Source organism: Gallinula chloropus, assembly GCF_964237585.1.
Source record: "Gallinula chloropus genome assembly, chromosome: 3".
Lineage (NCBI taxonomy): Eukaryota > Metazoa > Chordata > Aves > Gruiformes > Rallidae > Gallinula > Gallinula chloropus.
In genome coordinates, this window is record NC_140087.1 from 51,054,113 (window position 1) to 51,071,577 (window position 17,465).

The 17,465-nt window shown below is 40.4% G+C and overlaps 1 protein-coding gene across 1 annotated transcript in view; it reads left to right on the forward strand.

Moving 5' to 3' along the window:
• Positions 1-3,952: 3,952 nt before the first annotated feature.
• The window catches only part of RASGRP3 (RAS guanyl releasing protein 3), a gene marked incomplete at its 5' end in the record, with an annotated part of 30,349 nt that continues 16,836 nt past the window's right edge, over positions 3,953-17,465 (forward strand). The window contains 8 exons of the mRNA XM_084261361.1: positions 3,953-4,022; positions 4,931-5,048; positions 5,649-5,705; positions 6,869-7,000; positions 8,197-8,344; positions 10,591-10,764; positions 11,181-11,297; positions 11,601-11,876. Coding sequence (XP_084117487.1) covers positions 3,953-4,022; positions 4,931-5,048; positions 5,649-5,705; positions 6,869-7,000; positions 8,197-8,344; positions 10,591-10,764; positions 11,181-11,297; positions 11,601-11,876 — 1,092 coding nt within the window. The remainder of the gene's footprint in view (positions 4,023-4,930; positions 5,049-5,648; positions 5,706-6,868; positions 7,001-8,196; positions 8,345-10,590; positions 10,765-11,180; positions 11,298-11,600; positions 11,877-17,465) is intronic.

Consider the following 17,465-nt stretch of genomic DNA (forward strand, 5'->3'; position numbering starts at 1 on the left):
GCAGATGTCTCTGCTTTTCCCCTGAGCAGGAAGTGCACATCCCATTAGTATTTCATGAAACAAAGCATGGTATGTCTGATACCATGACTTGGTTCATAGGAATATTATGGTTGTACCTATTACATAAAGGAAGAGGATCCTTTAGACAAAGCTGTAGGCTTTGAGGGAGTGCTGAGGTCTGTACTGATTTGCTTCCTAGTGCCTTAGACTTCATCCATCCCTGACTGTCACCCTGAAATCCCTCCCCAGCATGTGGCAGGTTACTGGCAAGACTTGGGGTGGACACTGTCAGTTCAAGTGGCCTAATTAAGAAATGAGAATGGGTCTCAGTGGAGGATTCTCTGCCTTAATTAATAGCTTCTGTTAACCACAGTAAGCCAAATAGGATTTATAATTCTATTATAAGGCAATTTTGTTTGTTTCATTATAGTTTGTAATCATTCACTAACTCTGTGATCTCATTGAGTGAACTCTTGTTCTCCTGAAACAGTCGGATGGCCATGAGATGTTTCAGACTTACATTGAGAAGCACTTGAGGGCAGAGGTTCTCTAAGTTGTCTTTATTTGGAAGTCCAACTGCACCTTTGGCAATCTATTTTCTTTTAATAGCAATCACTTATTTCAAAAGTTTTTAATTCTTTACATGTAGAAAAGCTCTGCTATAATTTCCTTCTGTATTTCTGTGCTTCTCTTGCGTTGAACCATCAACTGTAAGAATACGATTAATTTATGTAGATTAAATTTATGGTTGCAATTTTCTCATTCATCTCTAGAGGTGGTTGGATACCATTGTGGCCTCATACAGACAAGATATTTATTGTTCTAGTGGAACAGCAGTGTTTAATCACACAAATAATGATGTAATGGTTGTGGTTGTTGGAGTCTGCAGTCGAGAGATGTGATGTCAGGTTTTGGCTCAGCTGTGGATATGTGGCTTAGCCCCAGTCAGCCAGTTCTTCACCCGGTGGAAACATTACATTTTTTTAGAAGCATTGTGAGAATAAAACCCTTTACTGGTCAGATGGGCTGTTTGAGGGGGGTGATGCTGTAACATCAGGATCTAGGTATTGATTGGTTAACTAGTTATATAATTTTTAAAAATCCTGCAGTTTTACACAGAGCATTACTTGTTAATTACTATATGGCTGTCTTCATACTGTTGCCAACAGAAGACAAAGATGGTACTCTCCTATGCTATATATTATGGAGTTTCATAAAACATGCCCAAAGTGGGATTCTAGCAAAAGGTAGGTGCCCAAGTACAAAGGTGTGATTTTGAAGAAAACTGCTCAGCTGCTGGCTAACTCCCAAAGCAAGTAAACCAAGGAAATGCTCTGCTTGCTCTTTTTTTCCCACCTTAAATACATGAAGAGCCTTGGGAAGGAAGATTGAACCTAGAGTAACACTGACCACCAGGTTAGAGAGCCATGTGTCTCCCTGTATCCTCTCTCTCTGGTCCACTTCAGACAACTTCGGGATTTTTTGTGACGGCCCAGCTTTAACAGGAAGGGTTGGGGCTGCTCAACCTAACCCCAGAGATCTTAAGATGCCTTCTGCTATAATGCCAGGCATGGCTTCAGAGCCATTTTTCCCCCATTTTGTTGCAAATACTTCTGCACGATTCCTGGAAAAACAGATGTGTGCCCCTTCAAGAGGGGGTTCTGCACCACCAAATTCAAAAGAAAGTCATTGAATGCTCTCTGCTCAGGTTTTTGTTGGTTGACCTTGGCTGCAGCATTGTGTATGCATTGACATGTAGCAGCTCCCTGCTCAGTGAGCTGAGAGGGAAGAGCCCTGCTTTTTTCTGCAGGAACCTTCTCTCGGCTTCAGGGAGGAGTGTGTCGTGTCGAAATCCACTGTTGGATGACACCAGAAAGAACCTGGCTGTAGGACCCCATCTAAAAATAATAGTATCTTTAGCTAAGCAGTGTATTTTGAAGATTTCCAACAAAATACGTCTGTAAGCTTAGAGCAGCTCGAGCCCCACAGGACTCAATGCAGGACACTTTTCCAGGCACTGGGATGCATTGTGCTGTGCTGCCAGAGGGTCCCTGACCAGTCAGCAGTTTCCTAAATGGATCTGAGGTGCAGGTGAGAGTTAGCATATTCCAGCAATGAGCAGCTTGCATGGGCCAACTGGGAGGGTGAGACACTTGACTGATGTAGATACAGACCAACCTCTGCTAGTTGGCCTCAGCACCTGGGCGCAGGTCTGAGCGTGGTCAGTTGGGCAGTAAGAACCTAGCCTGAATGAGCAACGTTTTGTCCTCCTTCTGGGAAGTGGGAGATGTGCCAGGATACATTGGCCCTGCCTTTTGCTGAGGAAGCAGCGTACCTGCCCTGCACCATGGGGATGAGCTGGCTGGTGAAGTGGCAACTGAAAGGCCAGCAAAGCTGACACTGCCTGCTGTCCCTTGGGTGGCTGGACCACAGTCTGCAGGGCTGCAAGCTCACAGGGACCTATCTCGCAACACCCTGGGCTTATTCCAACAGTGGCATTTGGGAGAGAGTCAGGATGGGTTAGTGAAAAGGGTGAAGAATGCCAGTCCTAGCAGGACTGAGTTTGCAGTATGAGGTCTGTGGTATGGTAGGTTTGAAAAACATTATATTTGTGGTTGAATTGAAGCAGGTATGTAGTTCATCAGTGCTCTGCATGACCAACGTTCAAAAGTTACATTCCATGCAATAATTTCTGAAAAGAAATTTCCCAAACTCCTGCGTTGTTTAGTTTCAGGGACTGTTTTAGCTCTACTCTTGGCTTTTTTTTTTTCTAGGAAAGTTGCTGGATGTTTTTTGTTATTGTTTGTCACATTTTGAATGCTTGTTATGGTCAGGCAGTAGTGGGCTTTAGCCTCATGTAGACAATAAAATATTGATTTCTTCTTTAAATGTACAACCTGTAAAACTAGTTCTGAGAACTTGTAACAGTATTTTGTGCATCTTTCAGGTGAACAGATATTTGATAATAAAATGCATAGTAGATGTATGGTACAATTTAGAAGTTTCAGCTTTCTCTGAGTGTTCAGCTACCATGGAAAGATTTATTTTAAAAAGCTGTAGGGCCTGATCTTAAGGTTCTTTGAAAAATTGCCTCCTAGCTTAATGTTTGCTGTGAACTTCATTAAACATTTTATGTGCTCTCTGCCAATTAAGACCATTAGCGTTACCATGAACTGGTAACCTTAGGGGGGGGGGGGAAGAGGTTATCCTTAAAAACATAAGAGCAGGGTTATTAACAAAAAGTGACTTATCAAGTGTAAATAAAATGACCTGGACAAAATTTGCGTCATTGTAGATGCATGCCCTCATTTACCATCTGGTTTCTGTTTTATGACCCTAGCTATGGATTTATTTTGTGCTAGTAGACAAACAATTGGACAACACTTGAAAACACAAGCTGGAATGTAGGGAAAGCTTATGGCAGTCTTTCATGTGCTCTGCATCATGTGGGAGAAAAACAATTTATAGAAAAGATCCTGTAACTGCGGCCCCCTACAAGAAGGACCTCTTTGTCAGCGGCTGCAGCGACAGGACTGGGGTAATGACTTGAAATTCAAAGAGGATTAGTTTTAGATTAAATACAAGGATATAATTCTTCACTGGATCTTCACCAGGAGATTGGTGAGACACTGGACTAGGTTACTTAGAGGCATTGTGGATGCCACCATTTAACACAGGGTTGGATGGACAACCAGGTCTAGTGGAATGTGTCCCTGCCCGTGACCCTTCAAACCCAAACCAGGATATGGTTCTATGAGTTGACGTAATCATCACACCCTGATAAGTCTTCCATATAGTCATATAATTATAATTTCTCTTACTTTCTTCAGATTTTCCTTGAAGTCCAGCTAAGAATGCAACCAACAATAAAGTGAAAAGGCTGTGCAGCAGCAGAAGCATCCTTCTACTTGGTGAAAAATGTATCTTATTTTTTGACAACGATTAAAAGACAATGGGGTCAAACACACTTGGGAAGGCTGCAACCCTAGACGAGCTTTTGAATGCTTGTATTGAAATGTTTGGTAAGCTTTTCAATATTTTACTTTGCTGTTCTTGAAAATAATTTTGTAATATTACCCCTGCTGTTCTCTGATTTAGCCAGTCGTTCCCTTGGCAAACAATCTTTCTGTTCTGTAAAGTTTTCCATGTTACATTTTGGCCCAGAATCACATAGGCCAGAATTTTAATCACATGCATACTTTATTAAATTTTCTTACTATGGATAATGCACAATGGTGGGTATAGTGGCATTTAAAATGCTGGCCTTCACCAAGAGAAGTGTTTAGTTGAATTATTCAAAGAGTTATTTCTGGCATTGATCTTTGAGTGGTTACACAGCTGCATTTCTGACCAGTCATTTTTGGATGGTTTTCCCAAGTCATCATGCAACAGTTGGCAAGAATATGACTTAAGGTTCATGTAATCTTTTTACTTTTATTAAAATGTGATGTACCAGGTCCGAGGAAAAGAAGTCATGAAACAGACCTTGATCCATTACACCATAAATCATGACAAATGTCACATTGCAGTCAGATGACTTCATGGATGGGCTTAAATGCTTTGAAATGGGGCCTTAATTCGAAAAGCTACATTTAGATTCTCTTGAAATACAAGACAGCTTTTGATTGGAACCGAGGTATCGAGTGTTTATGTTTTTCCCTTGTGCAGAGAAACAGAAGATTTTGTAGCTATGGCTTGTTACCTACACTGGTTTGGGGTTTGTTTTCCCTTTAAATACCTAGCACTACAATTTAGCAATAGTTGTAGTTGAAGGAGCATTTTTGTGTGTTCGTGCTTGGTTTCCTGCCTGTTTGATAGATAACGAGCCACCATTTCTACTTTTGATCCACTCTGTCTGACTCCAATTTGATTCTTCAAGCTCCTCTGTGTTCAGGAATGATGTGGTCAACTCCTTGTTTCTCTTTTACAGATGATAAAGGAAATCAGTGCTCCAACCATTTGCCAAGAACCTTCCTGTTAATGCACCGGTGGTATCTGCCTTCCACAGAGCTGGCTGGCAAGCTTCTGTCCACATATCCTTTCACTAAGTCTTGCAAACTGACATCACAGCATCAAAAGTTGATTGCTTTTTGACTGCATGTAGAAATATACCAATTCATAAGTGACAAACAAGGTTTAGAGGTGAAGTTTCTTCAACCTAAAAGTTGGAAGTCTGTGAGCTGCTTTGCGATATTGCTTGTCAACTCTTTCCATTATTTGCATTAACTTTGAGTAAATGGAAATATGTGGCCAAGATAACTTTTCAAATGTCTCTCAGCAGGCTGGTCTTTGACTATTACCAGTTTTCAGTGGTAGCTAAACATGTACATCTCTTTTACAGTGCTTAAAGAATTCAGTAATCATAAGTATTGTCATATTTGGTTAGCCAGAGTTTGCAAGAAACTGTTCCGCAGAATATTCAGGATAGTATAATAGAGGCATTTTTACTAGAGGAAAAAAAAAGTGGTCTTTATCCTCTCAGATGCTCTGAAAGTGTAAGAAACACCAGAGCATACTGTGGTTATCTCTAAAAGAAAAGTTTAATACTGCTTTTTATTCAGCTGCTCTCGTCTAAGAGTCTTCTGTGGATAAAAACAACATTACTGAATGAAGGCACATGAAACTTTCTTTAACTAGCGTACCTATAGACATGCTAATGGGGAGAACTGCAATGAATTCAGATTAAAAATCTTCTACTTCATGAGGTAAGCATGCTCCTGGTCCTCTAGCATTTTTGTTTTATGCTTCTGTAAATACTACCAATATGATTTCTTTGTTAAAAGATTGAAACTGAACCATGGAAGTATAAACTTTTTTATTTTTTAATTTGATCTCCAGTCTGAAGCAAAGAGTGAATTTCTGTGCTTTGAAAGCAATTGTTTAAGCTGAGCCATCCAGCCTCTAAGATGCTTAACTGCACCAAGCTAAAAAGCTGATTGAAAACTTGCGCTATGATTTACCTGGTGTTCAAGTGTGACACCTCTTAGAGGAGACTAGCGCAGTGCCACACAGAGGAGAGACCCATCTTGCCACAAGACGTAGTCTAGTCTTGTAGAGAAAGATTGTCCCTGGGCTGTTGACTTCAGTTTGCACAATCCCTACGTAATTTATGACAACATGACTGTGTTAATGATGGCAAAGCTATTACAGGTCGAGCATGTTCTGATCCTTTCACCAACTGTCTCTCACCTTGTTTCTGTGGGAAAGCTTTGCATGTTAAGCTGTACTTGTGTAGAAACATTTCTTGTAAAAGACAAATCATGGGGTTTTATGTTAACATGACATACTGACATACCTTGCTTCCCTCAAACAAATGTGTTTTTTTCCCTACTAGTTCTGGTCTTAGCTATGTACCATGAAGAAAGGTGATGGGGCTATTGAAAGCAGGACTTATAAAGTCTTTTCTGTATGCCCTCAAATAGCAGAGGAGACATCTCATTTACATAGTTACCATGGTAGAATTCCCTTCAAACTCACATTTTCATTTTGATTGAAAAATCTTTTCTGAGTAGACAAAGTGTCTCACTTAGACAAGGTCGAAGTGCAAGTGTCATTTGGATCTCCTGGGGCAGTGTGAGTCAGGGCATTGTGTGTGCCTTTTGTGGGTGTCACCTGAAGCATCAATTTAATTTTGCCTTTCGGTAGAATGCTGATGTGTGGTGTTGTGCTGAGTTAACCAAAGGAATTTATAGGATACAGTGGGTTTTGCCACTTCAGTGTCACAGGTAATTACAGAAGCAACAGTTTGAAGCAGTCCACCCTCACCGCCCAAAGGCCAATGAGTCTGAAGTGCATGTACATATATGCAGCCACTGAATGCTATGCCTGAATCCCTGGGTATCTCTTAACCACTGTCCGTGGATTTCAGATACTGGATTTTGGAATTTCCTGCAGAGTTTAACTTGGATCTTGGGTTGATTCGTTTGACTGAAGAGTTTCGAGAAGTAGCCAGCCAGCTTGGATATGAGGATCACATCCATCTCATTGACATCTCCAGCATGTAAGGATGTCATGAGCTTCGAGTTCTTTCCCTCTGTCTCTGTAACAGCAGGTTTCTAGTTCTGTGCAAGATATAAAAATATTAAGGGCCACCTTGGTCTCAATAGAGCAATATAAAAAGCAGTTACAAAAAGATTATATTGTCTTCTAAATTTGAAGATACTAAAAATTTGAAATTCTAGTTGTAGTGTCACAGTAAAGAAAAGATCCCTATGTGTATGTAAGTTTTTAATATAAAAGAGAAAGATATAATTTTCCTGACAATGCTAGTGCCAATTCAGTGATTAATATTACGTTTTTCCTATAATTTTTCATACAGAATGACAAGCAGTGAAGTGACTGGCATCTTGTGTAAATCTTGCACAGGAAGGGTTTTTTGTTCTCTTGTCAGTAACCTGTTACATTTTTCTAGAGGCTTTTCTGTGGACTTCCTTCAGTATTTTAACTGGATAATTGTTAGCATTCACAAACAGTAGTTTTATTGCATCAAAATGATTACATTACTATTTCCTTGACACACCAACATGAAGCTTAACTTTTAAGCATCATCAGACAGGCTCTTGTATCTCACCTGATATAGTAGATTTTATGTTAAAATATGGCGTATGTGTAGTGATTCTTCCTTATTTAAAATGACATAGTAATCTGGAAGGACAGCACTACCACTCTCACTGACGCTTGCAAGGCTTCCTGAATGAACAGTACCAGTGAAATGATATCAATATTGCCTCTTAAATCTTCACTTTAGAGTGCTGTTAGCAACCACTTTCTGCTCTCTGAAGTGCTTTTACTGTATGTGTATAGGAATTATTCTGTTGCTTGTAAGTGAATTATTTGCCTTTTGTCACCCCTTTGCTGTTTGACTGGCTGTTCTGTTCCATTATTTCATGGATCTGTGGTCTTACAGGGGAAAAAGGATTCCTTGACGTTATTGAAGGCTTTCTAAATTTTGTATCAGAATTTGGTACAACCTGCCTTTGTATTTCCAAAGCATTTTAAAATTATGGCTTCCAGTATCACAGAGAAGATATTCTTTTATTCTGATACAACCTGCTGTTATTTATCATTTGCAGTAGTGCCTCTGAAACTCTTCTTGGTGTGTCTCTTAGTAGTCTTATACTATGTGTGCAGACTGTGGGCTACACTCAACATATACCCCAAAAAAATTGAGAATTAGACCTATTTTTTCTGTTGCAGTCCTTCCTATGACTGGATGAGAAGAGTTACTCAGAGGAAGAGGATTGCCAAGAAAGGCAAAGCCTGCCTGCTGTTTGACCATCTGGAGCCCATTGAGCTAGCTGAACATCTCACTTTTCTGGAGCATAAATCTTTTAGGAGAATTTCTGTAAGAAGCCTACAACTTTGTCACTTGCAATTAGGAGTCTGTCCTTAAAGAATGTTCACATGGTTTCACACTGATTAGATTTTTTTCCCACTGATATTTCAGTGTAGTAAATCTTTATAATACTTCATGTAATGTTCATAGCTGTGGCTGCACCAGCACTTTCTTGATCTTTTTCACAACCGAGGCTTTTAGTGGCAGAAGTTCATTTTGTTAGAGAAATTCTGGGTAAAAATTACTACTAAAACCTACTGTAGCCATATGTCGCAACAATTGATTAAACTAATATTATTGTTCAAAATCTTCAGGTGGGTTTTTCTCCATTTGAGAAAAACTATTCATTAATTTTCAGGAAACATCAGGGTCTTTGCAATGAATAATTTTTTTAAGAGACTTAGATATAGTATTTCTGTAGTGTCCATTCAGTCCCAACTGTCCTTTAATCTGTCAGCTTAGGATAAGAAGGTAATTCAGGTTAGAAGGGGTCTCAGGAAGTCTCCAAGCCATTCCCCTGCCCAAAGCAGGGTCAGCGCTGACATAGATCGTGTTCCTCAGGGACATGGGTCAGCCAGTTAGGTCTTGAAAACCTGCAAGAAGAGACTGCACAACTACTTTCTTCCTCCCATACTGGCACTGAAGAAAATTGAGATACAGTTGCTTTTTTTTCCCCACACAGAATTGTACATGAACAAGAGTAAAAAATGGATGAAAGTGAAAGGAGAAGCTAAAGCAAAACACATGACTAACCCAAATGCCAAAAGAAATCCTAATTTCTGCTGGCAAATATCTGTATGAAAGGGTCACATGGTGTCTCTGTATGTGGTGGGAAATGGAAGCAGTAAGTTCTCAAGTTGACAAGTTCTCTTCAGCAAAAAAACCTAGACCCTTTTAAAAGTATGTGGAACATGAAAGAAAGCAGTCTCCAAAACTAAGAGAAATATATGATGTTTGTTTATTGTTTCAAGAGAGGAAGGAAAGAGATCAATGAGGAGCTGAGACCAGCCTAAATAGAATCATTTTTGATGTCATTTAATAACGATCAAAGTTTATTACTCTAGACTTCAAATCATGGGAAAACACCCTACTGTGATCTGCGCAGTGCTAAACTCAAGGGAGGAGGGAGGGATAAGAAAAAGGCATGGAATTATAACTAGATTTAAGATATATTTAAATTCATTTGGGAGTTCCAAAAAGAAAACTCAGGCCTGCAGTGACTTCTTTTTTTATTTGTCTGTCAATTCTTCAGATTGAACGTTGCTATCTCAATGTTTCTCTGCAGCCAGTTAGAGCTAATTAATCTTGTAGTACTTGTTACCTCAAGGCTATGCAATTGTAGAAGATGATTAGCCTGAACCCTGTCTTTGGATTTACCTATTTTAAAAAAAAGTGGGGCATATGGAAGGGCAGCATTAACTATAACAGAAAATGTTTGAAAATATCTGTGCACTGAAATACTGTTTATCTGCAGCTCTGAGACAAGCACTGCTGTGTTAAGAGTATATGCCATCAGATGGGCTGCTAGCAGGTGATTTTTGATCAGCTTAGGCTGTGTTGGCTGGCACTACTAGCAACTCCCTAAAGTCATGTCATAAGCTTCTGAAACTCTGACTTTAGGGAACAGCTGAAAAATGTTTCCCAGGCATTCAGGGAAATCTAAGTCTTGGGAGCCATAGGTCTCCCATGTAGAACCATGTCCATGAACACACAGGGATTGAGCAATGGCATCAAAATGAGTGAGATCTATCAGAAGTAGTTCCTAGTGCAACAGATTCTTTTTGCCATAGGAGGAAGAAAATGGGTGCATAGGTGGCTGCTTGGGATGCAGTCCAAGCTCCTGGGCAGAGTGACAGAGTTTGTTGGTCGACATTGAGGTTGGTCAGGATATTGGAGTGGGATGAAAGCTCTTAATTATATGCTTCTTGCTCGTAGCACTAGATAATTCCTATCATGCCATGAGGGTGTCAAGTAAAACTACACAGAATGAAGTATTGCAAATGTTGAGTAAACTATGGGAAAGATAATCCCATGGAAGTAGTAATCTTACTCATCACACAGGCTCCTGTATTACCTGATAGACAAACAACCCAACAAAAAGCTTTTAATAAAGAATAGATGTGCAGCAGGGTCTACTGAGTGAGTCGTGTCCCTTTCTGAACAATAAGAGCTTTAAAAAGGAAAAAAAAAAACAATGTTTCAATTTGTTTTTTAAGTTTTACACCTTTTTACTGAAAATGCCTTTCCTTTGTTAGTTCACAGACTACCAAAGCTATGTGATCCATGGCTGCTTGGACAACAATCCTACTTTGGAGAGATCTATTGCTTTATTTAATGGTATCTCCAAATGGGTCCAGCTCATGGTTCTCAGCAAACCAACACCACAGCAAAGGGCAGAAGTGATCACAAAGTTTATCAATGTTGCACAGGTAAGTCTTGCATATGAGTCTTTTTCTTCCAGTATAAAGCAAAAATGTAAATGCAGTAAAGAAATTAACTGGATGCTCTTTGTGCTGTTTCCTTGGTGAACAGCCTGTTCAACATCACTGCAGGTTATTTGTTCAGGTGCAGTATGTCTGCATTTTCAGCTAGCAAATATAACTGTAAAATACTTTTTCTTTGTTGTGTTCTAGTTGACTGCTGGCACTATTGTGTGTTTTTTGTGGAGTTAAGCTGATTTTTTTTTTAAAAAAAAAGGTGAACCATTCTGCTGTGTCTCCTGGTTTAGTGATTTCTGCTTTGGCAAGTGATAGGTTGTCTCCTTTAGCTTGTTGTGTGTGACACTGAATAGCTTTTGCATGTATTTCCTTGATTGTTAATTATGTGTGATTAATGTCTCCTGCAGAAGCTCCTTCACCTCCAGAACTTCAACACACTGATGGCAGTTGTGGGAGGTCTAAGCCACAGTTCCATTTCTCGCCTGAAAGAAACTCATTCTCATCTGTCTTCAGAAGTCACAAAGGTATGGTGGACTCCAGAATATAGACATGTCGAGCAGAACGTCACATCTTTGCAGTCTGATGGGTTCTGCAGTGCAGGTGTCTCACCAGCACAATACTTGGATCATGGCAGTGTGTCCTAAAAAGCCCTTTAGTTGCATTCCTCTTGGTGAAGGATCAGCTCATGGAGATCCTCTGCTTGATTGCCTGTGCCAGAGAGGAAATTAACACTGTCGACACCCTGACATGAGTTGTGCTCATTTAAAACAGATTCAGGAAATGCTGTGAATGCTTTCACAGAGGCTTGCTTCTCTGGCTGTTTGTAGGACTGGAACGAAATGACAGAGCTGGTCTCTTCCAATGGAAACTACTGCAACTACCGCAAGGCTTTTGCTGACTGTGTTGGCTTCAAAATTCCTATTTTAGGAGTTCATTTGAAAGACTTGATCGCTGTCCATGTCATTTTTCCTGACTGGATAGATGAGAACAAAGTTAACATAGCGAAAATGCAGCAGCTTTCCATCACCTTGAGAGAACTGGTTTCCCTGCAAACTGCTTCTCATCATTTAGAACCTAATATGGATTTAATTAACCTGCTAACTGTAAGTACTGAGCATGTTTCAATTAACTGCTGTTATTCAGATATCAAACGTTAGTAGATTATTCATATCTATAGAGATAAGTGTGTATTGTTTTCCCAGTTTTGCAAAAGAAAAGGGAGAGAATACAAAACAGAAACAAGTTCCTTTGAGGTGTGAATAAATTCAGGGTTTCATTGCTGATGTATGTGATGGCTGGAAGCAGCAACAGGATTGTTACCAATTCATTGTTTGAAAGATGACAGAAAGAGGGTTTATTTCCATTAGCAGAAGTAAAAATGAAGATCTGACGACTCAGAATTGAGGCTTATGTTTCCCATACAAAGATGAGGTGACATGTTGACACGGATGCGCAAGTGACGTTCCACCTTGGGCACCACCGTGTTTCACTGCCCTGTGCTTTGTGTACAGCACAGTGCTCTTCCCACCCAGAAAATAAAAATGCTCTTGAATGTTGTTAAACAGCCCCTGCAACCACTGCTCTTTCCCTTCTCCTTCCCTTCTGCAGTGGTTACATTTGGGGATGTTTTAAACTTGCACACAGAAATTAGATAAGGTTTTGAATGAATTTTCAGTCTCTCTGCTTGATATCTAGACAATTAATCCCATTATAATAAATGCTACACTTTATTTTAAAACTTACTCAAGTGTAGGGCCTGAGACATGAGGCCAAATTCTGCTTCTACTTCAAGGTAGTCATTTTAGCACTGATCTCAGCTGCAGCAGTGTTTGACCAGCACCAGAGTTTGCTCAGGTTGTGAACAAACCCCAGTTTCTTGGAATTAAAGATATAACCTGTAACACTTGGGCAGTGGCAGGGAGTTGGGGGGGGGGGGGGGGAGGTAAGCATGTTGTTATAAGATAGTGGATGTTGCAAGCAAAGAAATGTCACCTACTCACCTGAGAGTAGTCTGAAATATATCACCTTACCTAAAGGACTCTCAATATGTAATCATTGTATGCCATTTCTGTTCTTGGTATTTAACATTGTCTGTCAGAGCTCTAATCCAGACTGAAAGAGAAATCTCTCTGCTCTCCTTAAATCATAGAATCATTAAGGTTGGAAAAATCTCCAAGATCATCTAGTCTAACCTATAGCACCTATATTACTTACTAAATCAATAATCAATATTGAATCAGTAGAATTCTTTTAAAGGTAAACAAGGTCTGTGTGTAAATAGGACAAATTTGAGATTTTTCCAGTGTTTGTTTTGTTGGATAACATGAGCATCTCAAAATGATGTGTTTCTCCAAGTTTATTTTTTTTGCATGACCAAAAAAACCCCAAACAAACCAAAAACCCACAAACAAACCAAAAACCAAACAACCATTTAGCTTAAAAGCCAGGGAAGGGATTTGACTATCTCTGAATAGCTGTGTCCAGAATAGACAACATCTCAGCATTGTCTCCCACTCCCTGGGGAGGTGGGAAAGAAATTCTAGGTCCAGTTACAAGACTTGAGATGACTCCGGTTACCTAGCTTGTTTTGGGTAAATGCCTTTACTGGAGGGATATTGGGCAGGAGCCTTGTTGTTTTTCCTTTCATTATTTACTTAAAAAGCTCAAAAATGCACATATCTAGAATGCACGGAGAGGTGGTAGTTTGGGATGGATTTATGCTGGGACTGATCAGGTATGGAGCTTTACGCTACAGAGACCGAAAAATAGGAGCCTGATCTTGGAGCTGCCAAGCTGGTGTGGATATACCTGTGTGTAATGAGGAATGGGAAAGTCTGGGGGAATAGGATAACCTCCTGTTGCACCTGGTTAGTGGGACAGGGAAGAGAAAGGACCATGTGTTGCCTGCTATAGCACCCCATATCAGACCATAAAGGCAGGTATTTATGATCTTGGTCTGGTTTTGTAGGTATTAAGAGTTGCTTTCTTATCTCGTGCCATTCTTTCCCTCCCTGCATGTTTCTGAAAGTTCACAGTTTCTTACAAGCATGGCTGTGAGCAGGGGGAAGTGGAACCTCAGGCTTTAGGGAACTGAGCAATAAGAAATTGCTCCCAAAAGGGCAGAAGTTAGACAGTGTGAAGTGAGAGGTGGGAGCCAAACTGCTGTTGACATTTTCATCAGCTGTCATTAGCTGATATTTTCATTCTCTCTTTGGGACCACAGCCTGCTTTCCAAAAGGAGCAGAGAGCTTCAGATTTTTCTTAGACCTTGCAGGTTCATAGCCATCATTGAATCAATTTGAGTTTGCATAATAGTGTATCTGCTTTTCTCTTTGTCTAAAAAATGTTTTTCTTGTTTTGCTTTCTTTCAGCAGAATCATGAAAATGGGAATAAAATCCCGATATTTAATTCAGTATATTTCATTTACCAGAAGTAATTGAGTAGGTAACGGGTACTTTTTTCACTGGTGATGCTCTGATGTATTCGTTCCTGTTACAGCTCCACTGACTTTAGTTATAGTTGAGCCAATCTGATTGTTAATAACTGCATTGTGTCTTGTTGATTCCAGACCTGATCACAGGTTAAAATTATCTTGTGCTGTTTTTTACCTGTTAGAGTGATTCCATGGTGGTACCTTTCAGCAATGGTGGAGACAGCCATGGGTATGCTAAAATCTTCCCAGGGTATTTCTGCCTTCATAGTAAGGGCTGAGAGCCTGATTGTGGGTCAGGTACATTTGACAATGCTAAATCAAAACATGGTGACTCCTGAAAAGGAGAAAAACCCAAATTTCTACAAAAAGTTCCCAGACCATATCACAATATGAATATTCTCATTTTTCTTCCAGTGTGTAGGACACAGTCCCATCTGTACACATGAATATAATACTTCTTTTTTACCGTGGTCTCTTAAACAGTATTAATGTATTTATATAAGTAGATTAATGTTTCTGTCAATCATTCTGTTAACAAGAAAGTTTAAATTATAGGCTGGGCTCATTGAAAGAGAAGAAGAAAAGCTAGGATTGCAACCCAAACCTGACAAGAGCTGCTGACTAAAAATAGTTGACCTTGCTGTGTGCAAATGGTCTTTTAGCAGATTTAGCCTCCCTTGCTGCCCAAGTCATCCTCAGTTTTCAGAGCCTGAAGAAATAACTTCTCTATTTATTGCCAGGTCTTCCCTCTCTAACGTAAACTGTAGATGTTTTCCTCATCTTTAACATACTTAGAGATGCTCCCTCTCAAACCCAGTAAATGTGTATAAATGTGTAGCTGCTTTTCATTTGCATGTGATTCAGCTGACCCAACTTGTTGTTCACCTTTGCTCCCTTTCTAGTTGTGCTGCTTCTATCTGGGTGAGATTTTAGGAGGTGTTTTGTCCTGATGTGTAAATGTCTGTTGCCCAGCCTCCATCTCTTGCAGTGTTGCCTTTTACACCACACTTGGCCTTGCCTGTGCCTGTTTGACTATTAAATCACTGGGTGCTGGTTTGCTAGTCCAACAACTTGCACAAAAATTAAAAATGGGTATTTCATGGCCATGTGGGAATTTGCTCTGGCTTTTCTTTTCCTTGGTGGTGGAGCCCTATCAAGTCTGTGGGAGCCGATACCATCTCCAAAACACATGAAAGGTGATATCTGGCTTGGTAGTAAACTTCAGGCTACCTGGCCAAGAGTCTTACTAGCATTTTTCAGATGTTATTGTGCACATAGACCGAAGGAGTGAATAGGGAACAACAGGTCTCTCTGGCTTCAGTGGTAGCTGCTGAATGATCAGCATTTTGGAAAGCTGGTCTCTCTCTTGCCTTAAATGACAGCACAAATTTAGAAGTCTTCTCCCCCTGCTTTCCCCCACCATTATTACCAGCATTAAAAAATCAGCTTCTAGCTCACAGAACTTTAGCTTTGGACAAACAGCTGAAAGAAGACAGTGTTTTGCATGGAAGTTAATGTGCCACAAATAAGGCAAGGATTTGCTCTGTGAGGGACAGGGACACAAAAGCCAGTTTATCTGCATAGGAGGCTGCAAAAGCTGAGGGGGGGCTCTAGTGATGCGAGTCAGTCCTCTCTTGTGTGTCAATGAGTCTAAGTTATATGGGCAAGAGAAGTAAATGTGCCACGATGCAGATGCTGGTGAGCCAGATGGTGCTAGATGCAGATGGACTCACTCCTTAGTGCATGCTTGCTCTTAGCCTGTGTGATTCTTCCTCCTTGCCTGCCTCATTGACCACACTCACTCAGTCACCACTGCTCAGTACCTGCTTCTGTACCAGTCCCTGGCATCTGAAACCTGGAGCTAGGGTGTAGAAGTAGTAAAAGAAGACCTAAGCATGAGCTGGTGGTGCACCAGAGAGGAATAATATCTCTAATGACATTTTCATCATCAAAAAACTTGTACTTGGTAAGGATCCTTCAGGGATTTCCTCACCTGCTGTACAGTATATCCACAGTGTTTTTATTATACAATGTGAATAAAAGCCCATGGGTAAATGTTTCATCACTTTCTGTGGATTGGAAGTGGATCTCAGTCTCTCAACTACACTGTATTTATACTAATTTCATTAGAACTTACTTGGTGCCACTGTTTTCCCCCCACTATTTTTAGGTCTCAACAGTTATTTATCTAACCTGTTCTGAGACTGTATGCAAATGGCTGGAAAGTCCCAGTGATTTGAACAGTCTAGTGAAGAGAATGAGATCTATCTAAACAATCAAATTGAAAGTCATCCTCCCTACCTTGTGTTCAGTAAGTTCCACTTACAGAAAAGTGCCTTTCTGCTCACTACCCCACCCTTCTCAATTCCACATGTCCCCACACCCCCCAATTGCTTTGAAATGGAAGTCAAGCAATGTCAGCAATGGAAGTCAAGTAAGAATGGAAACTGCCCCCACTGTGAAGGCTGTCCTAAGTCAAAGCAAAACTGTAAATAAAATATGAGAGCTTATATAACTGCATAGTCATCATGCTTGTAAATTTTTGCTACTATTTGAAACTCCTGCACCAGACAATACCTTGTCCAAAGTGTGCTTACACATTGTGCCTGATGAGGTTATAGCTGCTGCTTATGCTACGGTCAGATAATTCAGGGAGGGAGATACAGCAACTTGCTCGGTAAATAGTAACACATTTCCACCCCCAAAACCACAGCCAGCTCATCTGGCCTGCTGAGAAAACTCTGCTCTCTGCTAGGAACAGGGCACGGCCCCTTAAACTAGCAATTCTACTGTTAGTCCCAGCCTGACCCCATCATGTCATGTGCTCCAACTGAGTTCCACTTGCTTTACACCACCAAGGAACCTAAGAATACAGTCACTGAAAAACAAAGTACATGAATTATGTTTGTTACAGTAGTTACTAGATCTATGTTATCTTTTGGCCAGGTCCTTACGTTGCCCTGTGCCAGCTGGATGAAGGAGCCTGCAGGATGCCCAAGCTTTCACTGGTGCCCATAACCAAATAAAGAAGCACAAAAAACAGTGTAGCTTTACAGCTGGACCAGACATCTCTAACATCCAGACATCTCTAAAGCCATGTGTTTGCTCTGGGATATGTACCTTGGGGAAGGGCACAACTCTTGTCAAAATTCTGCTGAAAAGAAGGTGGTTCTACAGTGTGGTGTCACTGGTCCTGCTTGTTACTAATTCAGGACTTCAGGTTCTCTAAAAATAACCTTCTGTCATGGCCATTTAGGC